This window comes from Muscardinus avellanarius (assembly GCF_963383645.1).
Source record: "Muscardinus avellanarius genome assembly, chromosome: 7".
In the NCBI taxonomy this organism is placed as follows: domain Eukaryota; kingdom Metazoa; phylum Chordata; class Mammalia; order Rodentia; family Gliridae; genus Muscardinus; species Muscardinus avellanarius.
This window is the reverse complement of record NC_137793.1, coordinates 89,279,927-89,305,366: the sequence shown is the minus strand read 5'-3', so window position 1 is coordinate 89,305,366 and position 25,440 is coordinate 89,279,927. Positions and strand designations below refer to the sequence as shown.

Below are 25,440 nucleotides of genomic sequence, written 5' to 3'. Positions count from 1 at the left end.
TGGTGTGACTAGGGCGTGGGGTTGCTTCTCAGGCCAACAGTGCTTCCTGGGGCTGCCTGGCTCCGGTCAGTGGAGCTGGCCATGGGCTTCGGGAGAGCCCCGTCTCCATACCAGTCCCTCTCTGCTTCCTACAGAATGAAAGCCCAGGTGGCACCCCTGTCCTTCTCCTAGGCCCTGGCTTCCCCGGGAAGCGAAGGGAGGAGGGGAAAGAGTGAGAGTAGAAGGGTCCAAAAAAGGAGACAAGCCGAGACCGGGTGCCAGGGTCACAGGCCTGGAGACTTTAATGTCCTGCGGGTGGAAGTGGCAGGGTGAGACAGACTCTGGCTCTGACCAGGGCTTTTTGAATGGCAGCAGAAGCTCCATCGGATTGTGCTTCTCAATGGTGGGGATAAGGGCCCGTCCCGCCATCTACTCCCTCCTGATGCCTGGCGGTGGTTTTGGACCACCTCTGCTCAGCCCTGCCTCACTGCTGAGAGGGAGAGGCTGCTATGCCGGCAGGGCTCTCCACTCCAGCCCCGTCCTCCCCTGGGCGGCGCCAGCTCTAAGCCCACGCGGACTCTAAGCCTTCATGACCTGGGAGGAATAAGGGTCTCCTGGGAGCCCTGAAGCTGCCTGAGGCTGCCCAGGGAAGATGCGGAGCTCGGGCCTCCCTGGGCGCCGGTCACGCGCTCTGGAGACTCTCGTCCTTTGAGGAGCTCTGTGGCTGCCACCTCCACTTCCTCGGGTTCCATCTGACAGGCGTCTGCCAGGGCCTGGCCTGTTGCCATGATGAAGCCAGCATCGGCCGCCAAGGAGTCCAGGCCCCCTCGAATCAGAGCCTGCAGTGGGGAGAGAGTCTGGCTGGGGTCCTCGGGTGGGGGGCCTGCCTCTGTTGGCCCTACCCCCTTTCTGCCAGGCAATCCCAGGCCACCCCTCAAGGCAGCCCACTGCTATGTCCCAGCCCCGCCTCACCTCCTGGATCAGCAGGGCTGTTGCAGGGCGCCTGGTGGTCCTCTTCTGGGAGCCCCTGCTGTGAGCTGGTTCCTCATGCAGAGGTGGCCCCTCCAGCAAAGAAGGCTCTGCCCTGGGGTACTGTTTCAAATGATTCTGTGACCCACAGATCCTGTGAAATCCCAGCTCAACCAAGACCCATAGAAAAGGGGAGGCCCCAGGAGCCCAGATTCTTCTGTCATGCATGGGCAAACTTTGCCAGGTCCTCCCCTCCCAGCATTGGTCTAGTCCAGGTGGGTTTTCTGCAAGGAGTTTCCTGTCGGGTTTTGCCTATTACCTGGAGGGAAGCAGAAGATGCCTGGCCTCTGGGTGGTACGCTTGGGGTCAGCTGTCCTTTTAGCGTTTCTGCATGGGTTTTGCTGAGGGGTCCTGTGGACAAGGCAGGACAAGGACAAGAGGGGCTGTTGGCTCCTGCTGGGGCCCAAGTGACTCTAGCCAAACAACTGCCCTCATTCTCCTTGCCTGGCTCTGGGTCTGGGAGAAGGGCGTAGGGCCAGGGTCTGTGTGTGTGTGTGTGTTGGAGAGCAGAGGAAGTACTCTTATCCCCATTGTACCCCAGCATCCTTAGGGGCTCCTACTGCCCCACAGTAGGTCCAGGACACACTGAGAGACCACAAGATCACCTGCAGAAGGGCCCCTGGGCAAGGTGTCAGTGTGTCCAAGGGGTCTAAAAAAGGGTGGATTCTCGGGGCCACATGTACCTGGGGGTGAATTTTCCAGCAGGCTGAGAAAGAGAATCCCCCACCCCCAGCAACTAGCTGGCCCTTCCCTGCCTGGATGAGGAGCTGCCCTGGGGTTTCCTACCCCTGGGCTCAGTTGGTTCCTGAAGCCCTCCCAAACCAGCCCTCCCAGCTGGTTTCTCAGACTCTAAGGAAGGGGGAGGCAGGCCTCTCCCCAGGCCTCCTTAGGAGAAGGCCCAGCTCCTCCAGTACACAGAGGGACTCACGCAGGGCACTATGGTGTTGGCCGAAGGTTTCTCCTCTGGCAGCCGGAGTCTCCACCTCTCCTGGGAACTCCCTTTCATAGTGAACCCTGAAATGGAAGCAAGGCCAGATGAACCGGAGCAGGCGGCTGGCTCTCCCTTCATCCCTGCCCCTCTGGCGTGCCCAAGTATCCTTTCCCTCTGGGGCAGGACCTATCCTGGTGCAGCGGCGTTGACTCCTGGTACTCCCACCCCTGCCCAGGCAGCCCGACTCTCAGGGAGCACGCCCAGTGCACTTGGCTCCAGGCCTGTTCAGTGGCCCCCTCCGGGCTGTCCACGGCCGGTGCAGCCTCACAACCTTTAGGACACTGGTTCTCAACCTGGGCTGCAGGCCCAGTTTTAACGACCAGTGGCGGCTGTGTCCTAGCCCCAAGTGTTGGGATTTTTGAAAGCCTCCTCAGTGTTACTAATGCGCATATGAAGCTGAGAACTATTCTAGGCCTTTCCAACCCCTGGTGATGGATTCTTCCTCTGTCCTGTCAAGATGCCTAATCGCTATGGTTATTTGGTTACTGTCGGGTTATAGGGCTCGTCCCCCTACGGCAGAGCCCAGAGAGGATGTTTCTGTACTTTCATACCACGTGGCACTCTCCTGACGCAGAGGCACACGTGCCCTTCATGGCTTCTGGGCTGAACTCGAGAGGCCTCTCTGACTAGAGTAGGAAGCTGGCCCTGGCCACGGAATGAGCTCTTCAGCTGGCGTCTGCCCTGTCCTGCCCAAAGAGACCTCCATGCAGCTGGCTCCTGTGCAGAACAGAAGCTCTGCCTTCAGCTCAGCCCCTAGGTTATGAGGTTCGTTTGTTTGTTTGTTTTGGTAGTGGGATTGAACCCAGGAACATTCTACCTTCAAGCCATATTCATAGTCCTTTTATTTTTTATTTGGAAACAGGGTCTCACTAAGTTGCTGAAGGTCTCATTAAGTTGCTGAGGCTAGCTCCCAACCTGCGATCCTTCTGTCTCAACCTCTCAAGTACTGGGATTACAGGTCTGTGTCACCTCTCTCAGTTTCTTACGGTGTTTTTCGTGATGTGTAGGCCATCACAGATTATATTTAGTCTACAGCCTGGGATCGAGAGGAGAACTATCCAGTGCAGTGGGATCTTCTTAGAAGCCAAATCCAACAATTGAAACTTATCCATTTTTTTCTTTTGGTATTATGTGCTACCTCTGGAAGCTGGCTTCTTCTAATTTATAATATATCCAATACAGCTCAGCTCCTGGGCCTGCTGTAGACATGGAATAAAAAGCCCACTGGGCCCTGGGCCAATGTTGACACGAGAGTGCCCCCTACTGGCAAGAGGCACCTCTGCATTTTATCATGCACCTTGCCTTACGGTGCAAGAGGGTCCCCAATTGCACAAAGGCAAGTAAGAACACCCTACACATTTCAGGTTTCTCCCTTCCAATCGCGGCTGGAGCCTGCTAACCTGGTCCTCTCAGTCCTATCCCAGTACCTTTACACCCAGGGCTGGTAGGCACTGCCATTACCTGGAAAACCCATGGCTGTTGCTGTGATTGCTGTTGCCATGGGCAACGTTGGCATTGGCATTGTTGATATTGGCATGAGCAAGAGGGTTGGTTCTTGGATCATGAGGGAAGTCCTCCAAGAAGACGGGCGACTCCAGCTCCTCCATCTCTATCTCAGCAAATTGGAGGGGTCTTTGGTTGGCCATGACGGGGGGCAGGGAGTTGGTCCTTTCCAGAAAGTTGTCCACTTGGCCAAACAGGCCACCGGTCCTCTAGAGGCAAGGAGGAAAGAGGGAGGACTGAGAGCAGGGGCCGGGGGCTGGGGTAGACAGGACACCTCGGGAACTGTACAGGAGACATGGACAACAGATAGGGACACGCGGTCCCTATCTGTAGAGAGCACTGAACTGGGAGTCTGCCCCTTCTGAAACTAAGTGGGCATCTCACATCTCTTTGGGCCTTTATTTCCTCACCAATAACCTGAGGCTTTGGTGAGGTGGTCATAAAGGATCTTTCAGATCTGAAGTGTTACAAGAAACACTGGGCAGAGCTAAGGGCTGAGGACCAACACAGGAAACAGGTTCTCGGAAGATGGAATGTTGGTGAGGGTTTGCGGGGAGGGCTGTGTTATACTCTCCCTTGAGTAGGTTGGGTCAGTGATTCTGCGTCCCAGGAGAGATGGGTGGTAAGGTGGAGGGCGCCATCAGCTCCCAGGACACCCGCCCACCCGCGAGGCTGGGCCCCCCCCTCTGTTGCCGCTCACTGTGCCTAGACCACTAGGGGCAGGCATGGTCCTCACCCGTTGCCGCTCACTGTGCCTAGACCACTAGGGGCAGGCATGGTCCTCACCCGGAATATTCCCTCCTCCATGGCAGCCTCCACCATAGCCCTCTCCAGCTCCTCCTCCGCTGTCAGGTCTCCAGAGATGGTGCGGTGGATCTCGGGGGCTGCCTCCTCCTCTATGGTCCGCAGTCCAGCCTGGGGACGGCAGTGTGGCCTGGTGACCCGTCCAGTCCAGGAGCAGAGGCCAGAACTGCCTCTCAGCCCCACTCATTCCCTTTTCCTTCCCTGCCTTCTTTCCTTCCTTTTGTGGCACTGGGGATTGAGCTCAGAGGCATTCTACCTCCGAGCTACACCCCTACCCGGTTTTTTATTCTTTATTTTGAGGCAATCTCACTGAATTGCAAAGGGCCTCACTAAATAGCTGAGGCTGGCCGAGAACCCAGATCCTCCTGTCTCAGCCTCTCAAGTGCTGGGATTACAAGCGTGTGCCACCATGCCCAGTGTACTTTTTGTTTTTGAAACAGGGTCTCACTGGGTTGCTGAGAATCTCGCTAAGTTGCTAAGGCTGGTCTTGAAACTGTGATCTTCCTGCTTCAGCCTCCTAAGTACCGAGATTACAGGTAGGCACCACCATGCCCAGCTAGCCCCACCATTTCTAATCCTTGCTCCTGGGGCTCTCCTGAAACCCCTCTCCTGGCTTACCTAATGTCACAGAGCTCTGTTAGGTCCCCAGCTTCTTCTCTGGTCTCTGCAATAGTCCACACTCTAGTTTGTTCCCCCCGAAAGAGTCTCTCAATCTTGTAGGTGGAGATTTTGTGCCCTAACCATGCCTCTGGGTTGAGAAATCTCTTTATTATACACATTTCTCTCTCTCTCTCTTTCTTTCTTTCTTTCTTTCTTTCTCTCTCTCTCTTTCTTTCTTTCTTTCTTTCTTTCTTTCTTTCTTTCTTTCTTTCTTTCTTTCTCACCAGCAAAAGGACAAATCAAAATTATTGTCACCTGACAGTTTGCAATGAGGATGCGGCGTCATTTCTGTGGTATTCTCTCTCTCTCTCTCTTTTTTGGTGGTACTGGGAGTGGAACCCAGGGGCTTTCTACCGTTGGGCTATACTCCCAGATCTATTTTATTTGGAAGCAGGGTCTAAGTGGCTGAGAGCCTCACTAAGTAGCTGAGGCTGGCTTTGAACCTGTGTGATCCTCCTGTCTCAGCCTCCCAGGCACGGGGATGACAAGCGTGCGCCACCACGCCCGGCTCTCTGTGCTATTCTAACCCAACATGCCTGTCTTCTATCCAGCATGGGGAAATGTGAGGTAAACCCCGCCTGAGTTGCGTCCTGGCCTGTCATCTCATGTCAAACAGACTGAGGGGTGGTTCCAGACGGGAGAGACCATAAGGAGTGATGGCAACTGAAGCTATGTGTGATTCTTTTGTTATGAAGGGCATTATTGGGACAACTGGGAAAACTGGAAGAAGAGCCGAGGATTAGATGGTAGTTACATCAATGTTAATTTCCTGATTTCAGTGGTTGTGTTTATATAGTACATAACCACAATATGGTTATGGAGAAGAATGTCTATATTTTCAGGAACACATTTGAATGTTTACATCATAGGGCATCTAGTTAGGGTTGATGTTAGACTTTCTCAAATGGTCAAAAAAAAAAAAAAAAGAAGGGTTTCTGTATTATACTTACAACTTTTTGTTTGTTTGTTTGTACTCAGGATTGAACCCAGGAGCTTTCTACATCTAACCTACAACCCTGGCTCTTTTAATTTTGAAAGAGAGTCTTTTTAAGTTGCTGAGGGCCTCACTAACTTGCTGAGGCGGACCTTGAACCTTCAATCCTCCTGTCTCAGCCTCCCAAGTACTGGGATTGCAGGTGTGTTCCCACATATCGGGCTCATATTTGCCACTTTTAAAACCATGTGATTATTTTAGCCAGGCATGGATGCGCACGCTTGTAATCCCAGCATTTGGGAGGCTGAGACAGGAGGACCCGGGTTCACGGACAGTCTCAGGTACTTAGTGAGGCCCTTTGCAACTCAGTGAGACCCTGTTTCAAAATAAAGAATAAAAAATAGGGCTGAGGGTGTAGCTTGGAGGTCGAATACCCCTGGGTTCCATCCCCCAGTACCGAAAAAAACCAAAAAACTATGTGATTATGTTAAGTAAAAAAAAAACAAAAAACAATTGAAATAAAAATTTGAGCACACAGCAGGTGTGCTACACAAATGCAGGTGAATTTTTGGATTTATAAATTATGTATGTGCATTATAATGAACAGAAATAGGAAAAAAAATCCCATATGAGATGAAACATAAAAAGTTCTAAAGTTTTCTTTGCGTACCCTGTGCAGCATTTTCAGTGCCCCTCGGGCTCTCCTTTCTTTGGAGACTACGGCTCTTATTTCACTTGTCTCTTCTGAGAACAAGCCTTATTTTCTTTCATCCTGTTATCCAGAGGTGATGAGCTCCTCCTCACTCTCCTGAAGTTGAACAGCTCCCATCACAGACCATCCAGAATGATCATCTCAGGTCCTCCCTCCTCCAGGCTCCCTCTATCCCTTCTCTATCTCTAGCTCAAGTTCCAGAGGGGCTGGAGCCCAGAGCCTGGCTCAGCATAGGAGTCCTTTGGGTTGTGCTTACCTGGATCTGTATGGTGTCTTTCTTGGGCCGATACCCATAATATTCCTCTTGGCGTTTCATGAACTTCCGGAAGTGCTCCTGGATTAGGAACGTGGCGTAGAACTTCCCCACTGTCACCTCATCGTCTGTAGAGAAGACAGTAGAGGACATCTCAAAGGCTGGTAGGACTCTGATGCTGGGTTTAGAGCAGGACCCAGGTGTAGCCAGGTCAGTACCCAACACTCCTGTTTGCTGACTTGATCAATAGGCACTACCCACTCTGAGGCTGCTGGCCACCCTGCTAGGTGGAGGCGGGACCTATCTAAGGTATCTGCAGAGGTCTGTGCCATTCTTAGGTTTTCATGGGACTTTTTTTTTTTTTTTTTTTTCAGTACTGGGGATGGAACCCAGAGCCATTCTACCTCCGAGATACACCTCCAGCCCTATTTTTGTATTCTTTATTTGGAAACAGGGTCTCACTGAGTTGCAGAGGGCCTCACTAAGTAGCTGAGGCTGTCCGTGAACCCAGATCCTCCTGTCTCAGCTTCACAAATGCTGGGATTACAAGCTTGCACCACCACGCCCGGCTTCATGGGACTTCTTGTAGAAGCTGTTTGGCCCTCTCTGTGTCTGCTGTGGGCGCTGGTCTCTCTGAGCCGCACCCACCTCCTATTGGAGGGATGACCTGGTCCAGGAGCTTCATGCTGGTTCGCTTCCAGATCTTCTTGATGATGGCCCTCAGCTCCTCGTTGGCCTGCTCGAAGTTACCTGGGACAAGGGAAAGACAGGAGTGACTCCAAAACCCTACGCTAGGCCAACTGTACATGACAAAGCCTCTGATACTCAGCGCGCCTCCCGAGAGCCAGTCCTGCACTCAGCAAACACTGGCTCAATTTTCTTTGGTGACAGCTGCTGCGCTAAAACTGGCAATGGGGCCAGGGAACCATGTCGCTCTGAGAGAGCCCCACCCTTGCTCACTACTTCCTCCCCAGGGGCCTTGGCTTCCAGTGCCTGGAGTGGTTGGCTTTGAAAGTGGTCATCTTCTGCTCCTTCCCTCAAGCCGTCAACTGCCCACACACCTTCCAGCTGCTCTAACTCATTCCCCTTTGACTCCTGGCCTTTCTCCTCACTCAGGAATCTTCCCCGTGGCACCTGCAATGGTCCTGCTGTGAGGACCACCCTGGTGCAGCCTGAGCTCTGAGCCAGGGCTCAGGAACACCAGCACACCCCTCCCCGACTGCTTCCCTGCTCCTGCCGCATCTGTCTTCCTGGTAGGGGAGGACCTACAGGTTTAGCAGCATCAAGTGTGGATTTCATCAGCCTGCCCAGTACAACTGGGGCCCTTCCTCCGCTGCCACCCAGAGATGACCTCAGAGCACACCGGCCATGCACTAGAACTGCCAGTAGCCACAGAGGAGGAGCATGGGAATAGATCCTTAGTTGCCTGGCCCTGTGGGGATTCTCAGGCCTCAATGGGCAGGGGATTCTGGGGCTGTGGCCTGGGCTCTCCTCTGCTTCTCCCAATGGCTCTTGATTCCAGCCTTTAGATTTGAGAATCTGGCAGAATCCATGCCCGCTGGAAGCCTCTCACCTTCAGTCTTGATCTTGAGGGCCGTGCGCACCAGGGCGAAGAGCGTGGCGTTGAAGGTGACCGTGCCGTCGCTGTTGAGGGGCATGTTCATGCCCACCAGCCGCTGTGTAGGGAGAGGTGGTATTGGCTGTTGAGCTGGGACCAGGCCATCCTTACCCAGAAGGGATAGGGCATGGGGGCTGGGTGTGTGGGGTGACCAGGACACCTTCTATGAGGGGCTGGAATGATGAGTTGGGGTCACTGTTGAGACTTCAAGTTATCAGGGAGGGGCCCAGGATAACCATAGTTGGCATCTGGAATGTCTCCCAAAGTCCTATGTAGTAAAGACTTATCTCCAGGGGACATTATGGGAGATGGTGGAACCTTTAAGAGGCGGGGCCTAGAGGGAGGTTTTAGGTCACTGGGGGTGAGCCTTGCAAAGGGATTGGGGGCCCTCAATCTCCTCCCCTTTCTCTTTGGTGTCCCAGGCATGAGCAGTCTTGCTCTGCTACATGGTCCCACCAGGCTGTGCTGTAAACCCCAACACACTAGAAACCAAAAAGCAATAGGTCTGCCTTATCAGTAACATTTTTTTTTTTTGTAATTTTTTGGTTTTGGAGGTTGAACCCAGGAGCATTCTACCTCTGAGCTACTCCCCCAACCCTTTTTAGTTTTTGTTTTGAAACAGGGTCTCAATGAGTTCCTGGGGGTCTTGCTAAGTTGCTGAGGCTGGCCTCAAACCTGTGATCCTTCTGTTTCAGCCTTCTAGGTACTGGGGTTACAGGCCTGCATCACCACACCTGGCTTATCTCAGGCATTTGTTACAGTGATGGAAAGCCGATTAACACAGAGGCCCAGGGGATCACTGGTGTAAATGACACATCTGTCAGCCCTCACCAGCTTCCCTGCCTGGGGCACCTGAGCCTCTTCCTCTCCCAGGCCACCCTTCCTGGCACTCTGCCTACCTTACAAGCTACCCGGTGTGGGCAGAACTTCCCAAAGCCCAGAGGGGGCTGGATCCTTCTCAGCAGGGTCACCACGTCCAAGTGTTTGATTCTCCCCCTGCAGGAGGACACGCAAACCTGTCCATCCAGGAGTCCCACCGCAAACTACCCCACTCCATCCCTTGCTCAGATTGTGGGCGAGGGGAAGGGATCATGGGACACTTCCTTGTTTTCCTATCATGTTTTAGGAAGTGGAAGCCTCATACCTTTTTAAAAGAAGAAACAATGTTTGGATTCACTGCTGCCCAGGATCAGGAATGGGCTCTTATTTTGGGTGAGTAGAGCCTCTCTTTTTTGTGAACTTCTCTAGGATAGGGGCTCTCCAGGCCTGAAATCTGGACCTCATTTTCTGCATATCAAGACCTTCTTTAGTTTTTTTGGTTCAGCTGACAGGGGTTCTCGTTGGCAGTATCAGTAGGTGTAGAATGTCTAAGCGTGGTGGCACACACCTGTAAACCTAGTACTTGGGAGGCTGAGAAGGAGGACCACAGGTTTGAGAACGGCCTCAGCCATTTAGCAAGACTCTCAGCAACCTAGTGAGAACCTGTTTCAAAATAAAAATAAAATAGGGCCAAGGGTATAGCTCAGAGGTAGAATGCTCCTGGGTTCAATCCCCAGTACTGCTGTTGCTACTACTACTACTACTACTACTACTACTACTACTACTACTACTGATATATGACAAGGGAGGCGGAAGTCCACATCCAGAGATTGGTCCAGAGCCAGAAATCACATTCTCATTGTGACCGTGACCCCTGAAAGCACAAAGCAGAGTGACCAAGGCCAAGGAAGAAAGTGGGTATAGCCTTGAGAGAAATAATTTTATTTTTTTGTGGGCCTGGGGATGGAACCCAGGGCCATTCTACCTCCAAGCTACACCCCCAGCCCTAGTTTTTATTCTTTACTTTGAAACCGGGTCTCACTGAGTTGCAAGGGGCCTCACTAAGTAGCTGAGGCTGTCTGCAAACTGCAGTCCTCTAGTCTCAGCCTCCTGAATTCTGGGATTAGAAACGTGCGCCGCTGCACCCGGCCTGAGAGAGGTAATTTTTGAAAGTCCACTGTGATCTGCCTGTGAAAACGATGACCCACTTTCTGGCTGTCTCCAGGGGACTGTTAGGACTGGAGGGGGCTGGTAGAGGCAGGCAGGTTTTGATGCCCCAATGTACACTCGTTTCTAAGGACCCCAGACAGCCCTGCATTGAATCTCGGTACCCTGTCTTACTAAGGGCATGACCCACGGCAACATAATCTCTCTGAACCTCGGTTTTCTCATATTTGTGAGATTAAAATGATCAGAGATCATATAGTGTTTAGCACAGTGCCTGATTCCTAGAAATCCTTGAGTAAATGTGAGTGTGTGTGTGTGTGTGTGTGTGTGTGTGTGTGAGATACTGGGGTTGAACTCAAGGAGTTCTACCTCCAACTACCCCAATACTTCTTATCTGTTGTTTTGAAACAGGGTTTCACTAGATTGCTGAGTCTCACTACATTGTAGAGGCTGTCCTCAAACCTATGATCCTCCTGACTCAGTCTCCCACGTATTGGGACTACAGGTGTGTGCCACCACATCCAGATAATTTATTACCATTTTTTAGAGAAAAAAATGTAAAAGAGCAGTGCTTACTAAACTTTAATGTTTATACCAATGCCCAAGGATCAGGTTAATGGCAATAGGGTTCTGACTCAGTCATTCTGAGTGGGGCCTGATACTCTGCACTGATTTATTTGTTCATTAATTTATTGGCTCCAGGGATTGAACCCAGGGGCATTCTACCCCTTAGCTACATCCCCAACCCTATTTTTTTTTGAAACAGACTCTCACTAAGTTGCTGAAGGCCCCTCTAAGTTGCTGAGGTTGGCCTTGAACCTGTGATCTTTCAGTCTCAGCCTCCCAAGTACTGGGATTATATGTGTGCTACCATGCGTGGCTAGGACTCTGCATTTTTTTTTCCCGGTGGTACTGTGGTTCCTGGAAACCCTTCTACCTCCGGGCTACACTCCCAATACCTATTTTTATACTTTTTTTTTTTTTTTAATGTGGAAACAGGGTCTCTTAAGCCAGTGCAGTTGGATACAAACCTGCTGGATCAAGGGTCAGGTTTTTTTTTTTTTTTTTTTTTTTTTTGCAGTACTGGGAATTGAACCCAGAGACATTCTACCTGTGAGATACACCCCAAGCCCTATTTTTTATTCTTTATTTTGAAACACTAAGTTGCAGAGGGCCTCACTAAGTAGCTGAGGCTGGCTACGAACTTGTGATCCTCCTGACTCAGCCTCCCAAGTACTGGGATTACAAGTGTGCATCACCACTCCTGGCTACTCAAGAGTCTTTGTATCCTGGAAGGCCATGGGATTCCTTCCTACTCTGAGAGGCTCTGATTCTCTGGGCTGGGTCTTGGATGAATGAAGGGAGAGGGGAGTGATTCCCTAGAGGACACTGGATGGGGGTCTAGGATGGAGGGGTGGGCAGTTTAGAGAGCGTCTAGCTCAGAGCCTGCAGACTGGACTCACTTAGCCTCCGGGTCATACTCGGCCCAGATGGCCTTGAACTCATCCAGGTGATGAGGGCCCAGGATGGACCAGTCGCGCGTGAGGTAGTCAAAGTTGTCCATGATGACAGCCACAAAGAGGTTGATGATCTGCAAGATGAAGACCAAGGGCTCCCAACAGGAAAGGCAGGTGGGGCGAGGATCCGGGCAGAGGAGAGCTAGGAGGCCTCCCTAGCAACGGGTCCATAGCTTCTTCCTCCCTGTGTCCTCGTCCCGGCCCTTCTGCATGACCACACCCGCATGTGAGCCAGGCTGCCCTGTGCTCTTGTGGGGCAGGCACGCACTCTGCCAGGTGCCGGAGCCTGTTTTTAAGTCCCAGCTCCAGCGCCTCTTTCGAGGCTGCTCCAATGGCAGTCTGCTGCCTGTGCTCTCCCTCCGCCCTGGCCCAGCACTGAGCGGTTCCTGCCTTTTCTGCCCACCTTGGGGGTCCCTTTGAGTTGCACGGCTTGTTCACACATGGACTTCCCTGTCCCCGTGAGCTCTGTGAGTGTGAGGACTGGGCATAACTTATATCTCTAGCCCTGTGCTTGACCAGCACCTGACATAGCCTGGAGGCTAAAACAACAGTTTTGAGTGAATGTAGGAAAGAAAAAGGAGTGCTGGAAGAAGGGCCCAGTGGATGTCTGACACACAGGCAGAAAGCAGCCTTGTAGTCTCAGAGTGACCTAATACTCTCTAAACCCAACCAGAACCCCCCCCCCCTTTTTTTTTGGTGCTGGGGATTGAACCCAGGGACATTCTACCTCCGAGCGACACGCATAGCCCTATTTTATTTATTTATTTTTATTTGAAAACAGTGTTGCACTAAGTCGACGCAAGCCCCGCTGAGTTGCTGAGGCTGGCTTCGAACCTGTGATCCTCCCATCTCACCTCCCAAGTACTGGGGTTATAGGCATGCACCACCATGCCCAGCCCAGTCTGGACTCCTTGTGAAACCCTGTCGCCAGAGTTTCAGTCCCTGCTAAAAGGGCAACGTTCTAAGGAATATTTAGGCACATTGTCTTTACAGGGAATCGCCGGCCAACCCATTTAGGGCACGGCTTCATTACATTTCTTTTGATTACTAGTTACTAATATATATTAGCAATTACACAATGTATGTGGCAGGTTGTGTGTGGTGCGCACATGTGTGTATTAAAACCTTTTTGCAATCTTCCTAGAGCAGAAAAATGTGCTTACGAAACAAAGCCACACCCAAGATGACCAGAACAAGGGACAATCTAACCAAAGCCTCCGGGTCTCACTAGGTCCCTGGAGAGCCCGAAGCCAGCGGAAAGAGGAGGCAGCCCCGCCACCCTCCCTCGGCTCTCGGCCCCCCACGGCCGCCAAAGGCGGCGTCTCACCAGGAAGGCGCAGAGCATGTAGAAGCTGATGAAGTAGTAGTAGGCAAAGCTGGTGCCGCACGTGTACTCCTCGCCTGGCGCGTAGTCCGACTCTGGGTCACACAGCTTCCCGTAGCTGCAGGCCAGCAGGATCTCCTGCCAGGCCTCACCTGTTGCACACCTGGGGGAGAGAGGCCCTTGTCGCCATGCACTCTTTTTTTTTTTTTTTTTTTTTTTTTGGTACTAAGGATTGAACCCAGGGGCATTCTACCTCTAAGCCACACCCGTAGCCCGATCTATTTTTATTTGAAGCAGGATCTCACCAGGTTGATGAGGGTCGCACTACTTGCTGAGGCTGTCCTTGAACCTGTGATCCTCCCGTCTCAGCCTCCCAAGTACTGGGATTACAGGCAAATGTCACTATGCCTGGTTTCTAATTATTATTTTGAAGCAGGGTCGTACTAGGTTGCTGAGGGCCTTGCTTCGTTGCTGTGGCTGGCCTCAAGTTTGTGACCCTCCTGTCTCAGCCTCCCAAGTCCTGGGGTTACAGGCATGCAAAGAGCCTATACACTCTTGCCTGGCTCCTCTGGAGGTCAGCAGCTGGGCGGGCTGCTCCACACACTCCTGGAGGTCAGGAGGTCAGATCCCCAGGTTGCTGTCCCTGCCAGCTTGGCCAGTTTCCCCTCCGTGCTGTAGCCCCTCTGCCCTGCCCCCACGGGGCACTATAAGTGGGAGCTAAACTATGGAAAGGGGCTTTCCTGGCTGGAGGGGACTTGATGGACCACTGGAGTCTCTAGAGAGGGAATATCTAGGGAAGGGCTGCTGCCCGGGGCTGGGCAGGCCCAGAGGCCATGGAGGCCTCCGTGCATGCTGGGAGTGACACTTGACCTCTGTCATCTGTGTCCGTGGAGGGAGACTGGAGGGATGTGAGATGCCTCTCACATGGAGGGGCTCAGTGCAAAATGGCAATGTGGGGCCACTTGTTCCCAGATGGCTAAAATCTCCATGGTGACAGCGGTGTGTTCGGCCTGGCAGGGGACCTTCCGAGTGGAGCCAGCACTGTCCCCAGTGTAGATCAGAGCAAAGGCTCGACGTCAGGGGTGGGGGGCACGGGGGACTCCTGCCTGAACAGCAGCAGCACAGCCTGCGGGAAGGTCTGGAAGTTGTTGTTCCGGTTTATTTGGGTCCCGTCCACCAGGGCGATCTTTCCAAACATCTGCAAAGCGCAAAGGCCTCTGGCTTCGGAGCCTAGGTGCAAGCGTCCCCGGGGCTTGGCTCATTTCCCGCTGCCTGCCCGCACCTCCCCCCTCCCCCGCCTCTCCCCACCCCACTTCACGTGGGTCCATGTCAGATCTGAAGCCAAACAGGACTATTTTCTAAGTTTAGTAGCATTCTTCCCATCCACCCAAAGAAAAGTAGGAGGGGAGACCAGTTCTCCTAACTACAGGCCGCCCTAGCAAGGCATGGTGTGGTGGAGGGCTCCAGGGGAGCGCCCAGCCATGGCCTTAGAGATCTGGCCACAAATGACCTTCTGTGTCTGAGGTCTCTCCAGGCTCCTAACATTGTGGCCTTGGGGTAAGGTGTATGCCCTCCTTTCTCAGCCTGGAAGCGGACCCTTGGGCTCTGGGATGCAGGAGAGGCCTCTCCCTGGGCTCATGGATGCCCCCTCTAACCCGGCAGGACCCATCCTTGGGCCTGGCCCATCGGCCTCTCACCTGCATGCCGATGACGGCGTAGATGAAGAAGAGCATGACGATGAGCAGGGCGACGTAGGGCAGGGCCTGTGGGGACGGGGAGGTCAGCCATGCAGCTCACAGGGCCCGCCTGGCCCCACCTGCGTCCGCTCGCTCACACCTGGAAGGACTTGATGAACGTCCACAGCAGGGTGCGCACTCCCTCTGCGCGGCTCAGCAGCTTGATCAGCCTCATGACCCGGAACAGGCGGAAGAAGGCGCTGGAGATGCGGGCGCTTTCGTCTGGGTCCTGCGGGGCAGCGGCCCCAAAGGTCAGTCTGGGGGTGGCCCTTCAGGGTAGTAGGGGCAGGGTGGGGTGGGAGGTGCCACATGTGTACTGGGGAGACCTCCATGCCCCACCGATGGCCCCTGAGCCCCATGGCCCACTAGCGCTGGACCATCCTGAGGCTCATGGCTCTGGGAGGAGGGTGGCCGTGGGGCGTCAAGCTGCGCGGTGAGCGCCCACTTGGAGCAGCGGCAGGGACCCACCCTGCAGGGTGCAGCCAGGCTCACTGTCCGCCCTTCTGGGGCTTCTGCCCAACTCCCCTTTGCCTTAAGCTGCCACTGGGCTTAGTACCCTGGGCTTAGTACCCTGCTGGCCCTGCTGGGCTGTTCCCTCTACTGTCCTCCAGCACAAAGAATCCCAAAGCATAGCTTAAACTTCATCCTGGTCACTCCCCACTGTTCCCACTCTAACCTCAGCTGTTTGAAGCTGGGCAAGCCCCTGTCCTTGTGCCAGCCTTGGACACAGGGACAACTCTGGAGGAGAGAGCCCTCTCTACCCTGCTTCCCACGTGCCCAGTGGCCTGCTGCCTGATGATCTGCCCCTGAGGTCCACTGCGGCACAGTGCTCTCCATCTGCACGGAATGTGCTGAGAGATCCCTCACTCCGTTTCCCAGGGCTCTGAGGAAGCCACTACATCCATGCACGTTCAACCACGGAGCGCCCACCCGCCCTGATCCTGATGCCCAGAGAGCCTGCCCTGGGGAGGCCGGCCCTGAGTGCTGGGTATCCCCATGCGGCCCATGCAGCCGGCCTGCGCATGCGAGCTGCGGGTCAGAGCCCGAGCGTGCTGGACAGGTGCATGCAGCCTGGAATTACAACGTTCCCGCAGCCTCCACCCAGGCAATACAGTCCCCCGCTGGAGGCCAGGAAAGTCTGTGGAGAAAAGAGACGAGGGGAGGGGGAGGAGAGGAGAGAGAGGAGGAGGGACACGGGAGGGAGGTGAAGAGAGGTGTCAGAAAGGACAGACACACGGAAGAGTTAAAGAGAGAAAAGACGAGAGGCAGGAGACAAGACCCCGGTGACTGCAGTCAGGGGTGGGACGTGGCGAGGACGAGGCTCTGTTGATGGGGAGGCAGAGACCGGGGCAAGGGAACAAGAGGGGAGGGAACACTGGACACAGACACATCCCCTCTCATCTCTGAGATACAGGCTCTTCTGTGTCTGGGGACATCCCTGCTGAGGACTCATCAGGTTACACCTGCTCATTGTAGGTGGATTCCCACCCCTGTGGCCCTTAGTGAAGTCCTAGCTTCAAGGGCAAAGCTCCTTTGCGGGACCCTGAGAATCCCCCCTCCCAAGCTGATGCTCCTCAGCCCAGGACTGGGACCAGGACCAAGGCTCACACCTGGATGGCCAGGTTCTTAACAAGCAGGTGGTTGGGTTTGTGGGAGCTACAGTGTTTTCTGTTTATGCCGAGCTTTTCCCTTGGGCCACATTTCATGAGAAGCCCTTGTTCTGCAGCCCAGGGTCAAGCAAAGTCATGGTTGAGCTTGCCTGTGTCTGCAGGTAACTGACCCCAACATAATGGTTTCCCCCTGTTAAGTACAGCATCCTGGGCAGTTTTCTCCTGGACCACTGGTTTTCAGTGCTGTCTGAACATCAGACTCACCCAGGGAATTTTTGAAAAAAATACATTCTTTTTTTGGGTTTCCACTTAGGCTGATTAAGTCAGCTCCTATGGAGTGGGGCCTGGCTTCAGAGGTTCGAAGGTCGTCCGGGTGGTTCTGATGTATAGCCAGGGATGGCGGACATGTGTCCGGACCTGTGCTGTCCATACGGTAGCTACTAGCTACATGTGGCTTTTGAATTACAATGAAATTAAAATAAAATAAAACCCCTCAATTCCATGAGTGACTTCAAGTGATCAGAGGCACACGTGGCTGGTGGCTACCACATGAGATAGGGCAGGACATGTCTATCACTGTAGAAGTTCTGGGAGATGTGTCCTAGGCCTTTTTCCAGTATGTGACTCAGGAATGAACGTCCATCTTTTTTTTTTTAACTAGGGATTAAACTCAGGGACATTTTATCTCTCAGCTATGCAGCCAGCCCTTTTTATTTTTATTTATTTTTTAAAATTGGAAACAGGGTCTTGCTAAGTTGTTGAGGGCCTCGCTAAGTTACTGAGGCTAGCATCAAACCCGCAATCCTCCTGTCTCAGCCTCCCAAGTTCTGTGCTACCATGTCTGTACATCAGTCTTTCTTTCTTTTTTTTTTTTTTGGTGGTACTGGAGATGGAACTTAGGGTCATTCTACCTCTGAGCTATACCCCCAGCCCTATTTTTCTTTTTTGCAGTACTGGGGATGGAACCCAGGGGCATTGTACCTCTGAGCTACACCCTCAGCCCTATTTTTTAGTCTTTTTATTTTTGAAACAGGGTCTCACTGAGTTGCAAAGGGCCTGGCTAAGTAGCTGAGGCTGCCCGCGAAACGTGATTCTCCGATCTCCGCCTCCCGAATGCTGGGATCACAAGTGTGCGCCACCACGGCCAGCTCCCAGCCCTATTTTTTATTTATTTATTTTTTTGTTTTGAAACAAGGTCTCACTGAGTTGCAAAAGGCCTCACTTAAGTAGTAGCCGAGGCTTTCCACAAACCACAATCCTCCTGTCTCAGCCTCCCCAAAGCTGGGATTACAAGCATGCGCCACCACACCTGGCTGTACATCAATCCTAACGCAACTTCAAGCACCTGTTACTGGTCAGGGACATCTGCTGCTCCTAAAAATCAAATCATGATCAGTGATAACTTCCTATCCTCTGCAACAAAGAAAACTTTTGACTAATCCAGGCCTTCTGGTTGTGGGCCTCTGATTTCAGAAAGTGACTATATTTATTTGTTTGTTGTTTGTTTGTTTTGCGGTACTGGGATGGAACCCAGGGGCAGTCTACCTTTAAATTGCACCCCCAGCCCTATTTTTTATTCTTTATTTTGAAACAGAGTCTCTCTGAGTTGCAAAGGGCCTCACTAAGTATTTGAGGCTGTGCGCAAACAGCCATCCTCCTGTCTCAGCCTCCGGAATGCTGGGATTACAAGCATGTGCCACTATTCCCGGTGGAAGTGACTTTATTTAATTTGGGCTATTTATTTTGGCTGCTTAGAATTCTCTAACTGGTGATAAGCGCTCCTGTCAAATCATGAAGACCCCCTTTTTTGTGGTACTAGGGGTGGAACCCAGGGGCTTTTCTACCTCCTCCCAGACCTATTTTTTTAATACTTTATTTGGAAACAGGGTCTCACTAGGTTGCTGAGAGCCTCACTCACTAAGTAGTTGAGGCTGGCTTCAAACCCGTGTGATCCTCTTATCTCAGCCTCCCAAGCACAGGGATTACAAGCGTGTGCCACCACGCCCGGCTCATGAGGCCCTTTGAGGTGCTATTTTCTCAGCAAGTACTGTGCATAGATGGAAATGTCACACACACACACACACACACACACACACACACACACACACACACACGTTTTTCCTGAGCCTGCCCACCCTTCGTCAGCTCTGAGCAGACAGATCTCTGTCTGTCACTGTCTGTTTTGTGCATGGCAGGTGGACAGAGTTCCTGGGGCCCTCCCCTAGCACACCAGACAGCTGGTGTGGCAGCCAAGTCCCCAGAAAGTGCTGCTCCCCGCCAGAGCCCAGCTTCTTGGCATGCTGGGATCTTCTCAGCTGTGGGTCCCGCCTCCACTCCCCAGGCATTTCCCGGGCTGATCCGCCCCCTCCCACCCCCACGCACCAGCAGGCTACTCCATGGGCTGGCTCAGAAAAAAGCCCCACAGATGAGTCCCTGGCTTTGGAATCGTCTCTCACTGGGGCCCCCATGGCCAAATCAGCCGCCCCTTGGGTGCTGGCCAGGGTTGGGCAGCTCCCCTGACCCAGCCACACAGACCCCGCTGCTGGGCTCACTTCACCCCGGGAACCCATCCTCCATCCTGAAGCTCTTGGTCCCTCTCCTGGAGCCATCTGCCTTCCTGTCAGCTCAGCCTTTAAAATAGATGCACACCACATCTCACACTGGCACCCAGCCCCTGACCTCTCATCCGAATTGCTGCAATAGCCTCCTGCTGTCCCCTAGGCATGAGCTCAACACAGCAGCCAGAAAGATCCTTTAGAACCAAAGGGACCACACTGAACCCTCCAAAGTGCTCTCATCTATCTCAGATGAAAACCCAGGGCCCTAATGGTGGCATTCGAGAGCCCAGGTCTGACCCCTGCTTTCTCTCCTCTTCATCCCCACCCTAGCCACAGGTCTTCTTGCTATTTCTTAAACCCAAGAAACACGTTCCTGCCATGGGGCCTTTGCACGCACATTTCTCTTTCTCTCTGCAGCACTCTCTCCTGTGCCTGCATCTAGTAGGGCTCACTTTGCTGTTTTACTCAGATCTTTACTCCAATATGGTGTGTGTGTGTGTGTGTGTGTGTGTGCGCATATACATGTATATATATTTTTAATACTGGGGATTGAACCCAGAGGCAGGGCATTCTACCACTGAGCTGTATTTTTTACTTTTTATTTGGAAATGTTTCGCCAAGTTGTTGAGGGTCTTGCTAAGTTGCTGATGCTGGCCTCGAACTTACCATTCCCCTGTCTCAGCCTCTTAAGAACTGGGATTATAGGCATGCGGCACCACGCCCAGCTCTGAAGTCATCTATATCCCATCCTTACATTCCCTTCCACTCTACACCCTTAACTTCCTTTACTTTTCTTCATGCACGCTATCGTCCGATAGATTTATTTACTATTTCCCCTGGTTTTTTTTTTGTTGTTTGTTTGTTTGGTTTGTTTTTTTTCTTTTTTTGGTGGTACTGGGGTTCCTGGAAGCCCTTCTACCTCCGGGCTACACTCCCAGACCTATTTTATACTTTTTTATTTGGAAACAGGGTCTCGTAAGCCAGCACAGCTGGCTTTGAACCTGCGCGATCCTCCTGTCTCTGCCTCCCAAGCGCGGGGATTACAAGATTGCGCCACCACGCCCGGCATTTTCCCCTGGTTTTGTTCACTGCTGTAACTCCAGCACCAAGAACTGGACTGGCACATGGGAGGAGCTCAATAGGTCTTGGCGGTATAAATGAATTACTGAATCCCTGAATAAGGGCCCCTATTTTCAGTTATTCTCATCTCTGCCCCTCAGCTTAATGACTTATAAAGGAGGGCTCTTATCTGCCCACTGCCATATTCAAAAGCCTTTGGTGGCCAGGCATGGTAGCACACACCTGTAACCCCAGTACTTGGAAGACTGAGACAGGAGGATCACTTTGAAACCAGCCTTAGGTTCCCCCTCCATTATCTGGAGTCCCTCCGGTATTCCTAATACTCCCTGTCTTGAGCATTTTAGGGAAAACATATGTCTCTTCTCTTTCTGTGCTTGGCAGATCTCACTTAACATAAAGTTCTCCAGGTATTTCCATCTCTGAGAATGACATGGATACATGCCATTGTCAACATGATCCACATTATGATGTGAGACGATAGTGCACCAATTAAAAAGAAAGAAACCAGCCTCAGCCAGCCTGGTGGCGCACACTTGTAATCCCTGCGATTGGGAGGCTGAGACGGGACCTCAGCTATTTAGTGAGGCTCTCAGCAACTTAGTGACACCCTGTATCCAAATAAAATATAAAATAGGTCTGGGAGTATAGTCCAGAGGCAGAAAGCCCCTGGGTTCCACTCCCAGTACCAAAACAAAAACAAAAACAAAACAGCCTCAGCAACTTAGCAAGATCCTTAGCAACTTGGTGAGACTTTGCTTAAAAAAAATAATATAATAATTGGGCTGGGGGTGTAGCTCAGAGGTAGAACACCTCTATTTTATTCCACAAATATAAGTAAAAATAAGTAAAACTAAGCAAAAACACCAAACCTTTGATGACTTCCAACTTCCTACTTCATAAGGCTCAACACACAGCCTCCCCGCCTCCAGCCTCCCAAGCCCTCCTCCTTCCCACTCAGGACTCCTGAGTCTTGCTTGTGGGGTCCTACGCCAGGGCTATGCAGGGCCTCTCCACGGAGACCTGCCTGTGCTGCCTGCTCCTCCAGCTGGTCACCACCTCCCAGCTTCCAGGCAGATCGCACAGGCTCCCTGGAGCCTTCCTGACCACCACCCATGATGACCTCTGCTTTCCACTGTGACCCCTGCCTTCGACAGCCAGGTACACTCCGCAAGTCCACCTAGGACCTCAGTGCTTTCCCTGCCCCGGAGGACGGTAACCTCTCAAGGGCAGAGGGAGGCCACGACTTGCCCTTGCCATCTTTGTAACCCTGGGGCGCTGTGCTGCACATACGACGGGTACCCCAGCAATTATCTGTGGACCAAACCAGTAATTTCGGTCCCCGTCTAGTGGTGGCGCTGCCTGACAGATACTCACGTCGATCTCACTGAGGATGACATCGATGATGCTGCCGATGACGATGAGGAAGTCGAACACGTTCCAGGGGTCTCCAAAATAGCCCTGGGAGGGGAGGATGGGAGGGTGGGGGTGAGCCTGGGAGGAGGGGGCTCTGGCAGCCAGCAGGGACCCCATCGGAGGGAATGCAGATCTGTGGGGGCAGCCAAGGTGGGCGCCCACGGTGCCTCTTCCTCCTGAGCTCCACCTGCGCCAACACCTCCCTCCTCTGGGCTCTTTAATTCTCTCCCTCTAGAGTGGAAGGTGGTTGGGAGAGCTGTTGGGAACCAAGGATTCGGGGCCCTCGTCCAGAAGAGAACTCTTTCATCTCTTGAGACCTACTTAAAGACAACTATTGTTGAGTGTGGTGGTGCACACCTGTAATCCCAGTTCCTGGGAGGCTGAGACAGCAGAATTGTGAATTGGAAACCAGAGTCAGCACCAGAGTGACAACAATCTGGCAAAACCCTGTTTCAAAAATAAAGAAAAACTGGGGGTATAATTCTGAGGTAGCCTTGGGTTCAATTACCTGTCTTTCTGTTTCTGTCTCTATCTTTGTCTCTCTCATATTCTCTCTCTCATATTCTCTCTCTCATATTCTCTCTCTCTCTCTCTCTCTCTCTCTCTCTCTCTCACACACACACACACACCACACTTACTAACTTACTATTATTTTATTATTTTTTGCAGTACTAGGGATTGAACCCAAGGGCACTCTACCTCTGAGCTACACCCTCAGCCCTTTCCTATTTTTTATTTTGAGACAGGGTCTCTTTAAAGTAGCCCAGGCTGGCCTTGAGCTTGCGCTCCTCCTGCATCAGCCTCCCATGTAGCTGAGATTCCCCCTTATAGTCTTGACTTGGGCTTGAAAGACCAGAACTTTCAGGAGGCAGCTGGATTGGCTGGAGCTGGGAGCTATGGGAGTGGACTTAGGAAACCAAACAAGCAAAGCAAGATGCTCCCTGGCCCCGGGCTGTGCTTCAGAAGCTGAAAGGTAAGACGGGAATGGAAGACCATCTCAAAGGAGTGGCAGGCGAGGCGCCCAGCATCCATCCATCTATCGCTCCCATCATCCGTCAGTGTTGGCCCAGGGGAAGGCCCCACCCCAGCAGACTACAGCCGTCCTTGGCCCCGGCTCTCACCCTGGCCTTGAATGCCATGAGTTTGAGGACCATCTCCAGGGTGAAGATGATGGTGAAGGCCACGTTGAGGATATCCGAGATGTGGTTCATCTCCTCTGACTGGTTGTAGTGCTGTGGAGGGAACACGGGAAAGGTGGGTGGGAGGGCCCATCTTATTCCTTTACCTGGCAGCCCCCAACTGTCCTGGGGCCCCTTTCCACCTTGTTTTAGCTCTGAAAACTAGAAGCTTGCTTTAGCGATCCCCTGAATTTCACCACATTTTAAAGACACTCTCTCTTCTCTGACTACAAAAGAGGCCCTGGAGAGGGGGTGGGAAGATTCTCCAAGGTCGAGCTCATGTATATGTTTGTGCTAGGTGAGCAGGACAGGAGGCCATCCAGGCAGGGGTCTGTAGCCTCTTCCATGGAGTCATTTGGGCATAGACTAGGAGAGAAGATGGGTGGCTTCTGTAGTTGTCATCGTTGCTGGCTGGTGGAAGACAGAGCCCACGACGCTTCCCGTGTCTACACTCTGAACAACCTGTGCCCTTGATGCACCAGCACGGCCTGCTCTAAGTCCATGAACTATAAATTTTCCTGGAAATCTCTTACTCCTTCTGTAGAAGCTTGATGAAACCCTACTTCTTTCACTAAACTTCCCGGGTAGGTCAGAGGATATGAGGCTGTCTCCACCCTTTCGGGCCTGGGCTGTGCTGCCCAGTGCGCTTCCTGACTCAGCCCCAAACCCCAGCCATTGCTCATGGTCCTCTGTGTGGTCTCGGCTTGGGGATCAGCAACGCTCTTTCCACATCCTCATGACAGGGCAATGTGTGGTCTTATCACTGGGTGTGTCTTGGGCTCCTAAAGGTAGTGGGCCTGGCTGTGTGATTCTATTTATATAGATAGGGATTTAAGAAACACATGCTTAATTAAGGCTTCATAATGGAGCTGCTGATTAAGATATCATCTATAAGGGATGCTCAGCTCCTAAGAGAGACACCTGTTCTGTGAATACTAAACCTACTTTTCTTGGGACCGGAGCCAAGATTCTAACTAACTCAACCATCCTGATTTGCGATTGCAGAAGAAAACCCAGAGAAAGCACTTTCTACTTTTCTCTCCTTCCTCCTCCTGTTGCAGTAGCTGCCTTCCATTTGCAGAACCACGACACCATCTGTATGCTCAAATTAGTGCCTTAATACGCCACAAGTGTGTGATGACAGAGCCGGGGATGGCTTGCTTCTGTATCCTGCACATCACCTCACCATGCAGTGCTTGGTGCGTAGCAGGTGCCCTGGAAATGTCTATTGGGAAGAACCAGGAAATCCTGTCCTACTTACCCTGGGCCCAGGCCCCAGTCTGGATGGTCCCTTGTTTCCTGGCAGGCCCCTTACCTGCATGCCCAGGCAGATGGTGTTGAGCATGATGAGGGCAAACATCAAGTATTCAAAGTAGGAGGAGGTGACGACGTACCACACCTGGTACTGGTATGGGTTCTTGGGGATGTAGCACCTCAGCGGGCGGGCCTTCAGGGCGTACTGCACACATTGGCGCTGGGACACAACACAACGGTAGGGGTCAGCACTGAGAGGGCCTCCCTCCCTCTCCCTACCCACATCTATGACTCATGGGAATGAGGGAGCCCTGGATCTGTGCAAATGGGCAGCTGTGGCCAGGAGCTTGTGGCTGAGGGACCCTGTGGACAATCTTGAGGAAGAATTACCCTGGGCTCCCTGGGTTTCCCTTGAATTCCCACAACCCATTCTGACCACAACTCTTAGCCCGTCCCAGGGGCTCTGAAGGGCTTCCTCTCTGAGCATCATGGGGGTTCCATGAGAAGACCTCCTACTCAGCCAACCTGTATTGCTTCAGGTTGGAGCTTGGGCGTGAAATGAAGCACCTGGGGCCACCCCTAGGATGCTCTTCCCTGGCCAGAGCCCAGGGCTCAGGGCCAGAAGGAGGCCTGCTAGGGCTCTGCTCTCCATCTCTAGCAGGCAGCCCAGGCACCTGGTTCTTGTCCAGCTCACAGTTCTTATACTCCGTCTCCCCCTGCTCCTGGAAGGTGACGATGACGAAGCCCACAAAGATGTTCATCATGAAGAAGGCGATGAGGATGATGTAGATGATGAAGAAGATAGCCATCTCCACTCGGTTGTTGTAGATGGGGCCCGTGTCCTCCTCATTGGAGTCTATGGCTTTGTACAGCAGCCTTGGGGTGGGCAGAGAGGAGAGGATGAGGAAGCCGGGGCAGTGAAGCAGAAAGCCAGGCCAGGAAGGGTGAGCATTAACCCACCGGCCACAGGAGTAAAGGGAGCCTTCTAAACAGTCAGGTGATGGGAGAGAAGGAAGGACTGGGCCAAGGAAGGCTGGAACCAATCCTGGAATGGTCCTGCCCTTCCATGGGATGCCGGCTCTAGCCCTAATCAGTAAGTAGGGCCCCCCTGTGGGCAGGGAGGCAGACATCTATGGGAAGGTCAGGCACAGTTTGTTAGAGTTTCCTGGTCAGATTCACTTTGGAGTGACCAGTCAACATATGAGTCCTGCGAACCATCAGTGAGCTGGTAGGGTTTGCTGAGTACTGCCACGGGCCTGGCATGGTATATCAGGGGCTGTAGCTGGCACTGCCCCGATGGT

At 52.7% G+C, this 25,440-nt stretch overlaps 1 protein-coding gene across 1 annotated transcript in view; it reads right to left on the bottom strand.

Moving 5' to 3' along the window:
* Positions 1 to 566: 566 nt before the first annotated feature.
* CACNA1S (calcium voltage-gated channel subunit alpha1 S) overlaps positions 567 to 25,440 on the bottom strand; it is a gene marked incomplete at both ends in the record, with an annotated part of 72,419 nt that continues 47,545 nt past the window's right edge. The window contains 19 exons of the mRNA XM_080698740.1: positions 567 to 818; positions 952 to 1,016; positions 1,937 to 2,022; positions 3,461 to 3,711; positions 4,289 to 4,417; positions 6,869 to 6,993; positions 7,514 to 7,615; positions 8,439 to 8,541; positions 9,383 to 9,479; positions 11,933 to 12,060; positions 13,314 to 13,473; positions 14,417 to 14,508; positions 15,008 to 15,073; positions 15,147 to 15,275; positions 16,128 to 16,184; positions 21,669 to 21,752; positions 22,829 to 22,939; positions 24,201 to 24,359; positions 24,814 to 25,015. Coding sequence (XP_080554866.1) covers positions 567 to 818; positions 952 to 1,016; positions 1,937 to 2,022; positions 3,461 to 3,711; positions 4,289 to 4,417; positions 6,869 to 6,993; positions 7,514 to 7,615; positions 8,439 to 8,541; positions 9,383 to 9,479; positions 11,933 to 12,060; positions 13,314 to 13,473; positions 14,417 to 14,508; positions 15,008 to 15,073; positions 15,147 to 15,275; positions 16,128 to 16,184; positions 21,669 to 21,752; positions 22,829 to 22,939; positions 24,201 to 24,359; positions 24,814 to 25,015 — 2,398 coding nt within the window. The remainder of the gene's footprint in view (positions 819 to 951; positions 1,017 to 1,936; positions 2,023 to 3,460; positions 3,712 to 4,288; positions 4,418 to 6,868; positions 6,994 to 7,513; positions 7,616 to 8,438; positions 8,542 to 9,382; positions 9,480 to 11,932; positions 12,061 to 13,313; positions 13,474 to 14,416; positions 14,509 to 15,007; positions 15,074 to 15,146; positions 15,276 to 16,127; positions 16,185 to 21,668; positions 21,753 to 22,828; positions 22,940 to 24,200; positions 24,360 to 24,813; positions 25,016 to 25,440) is intronic.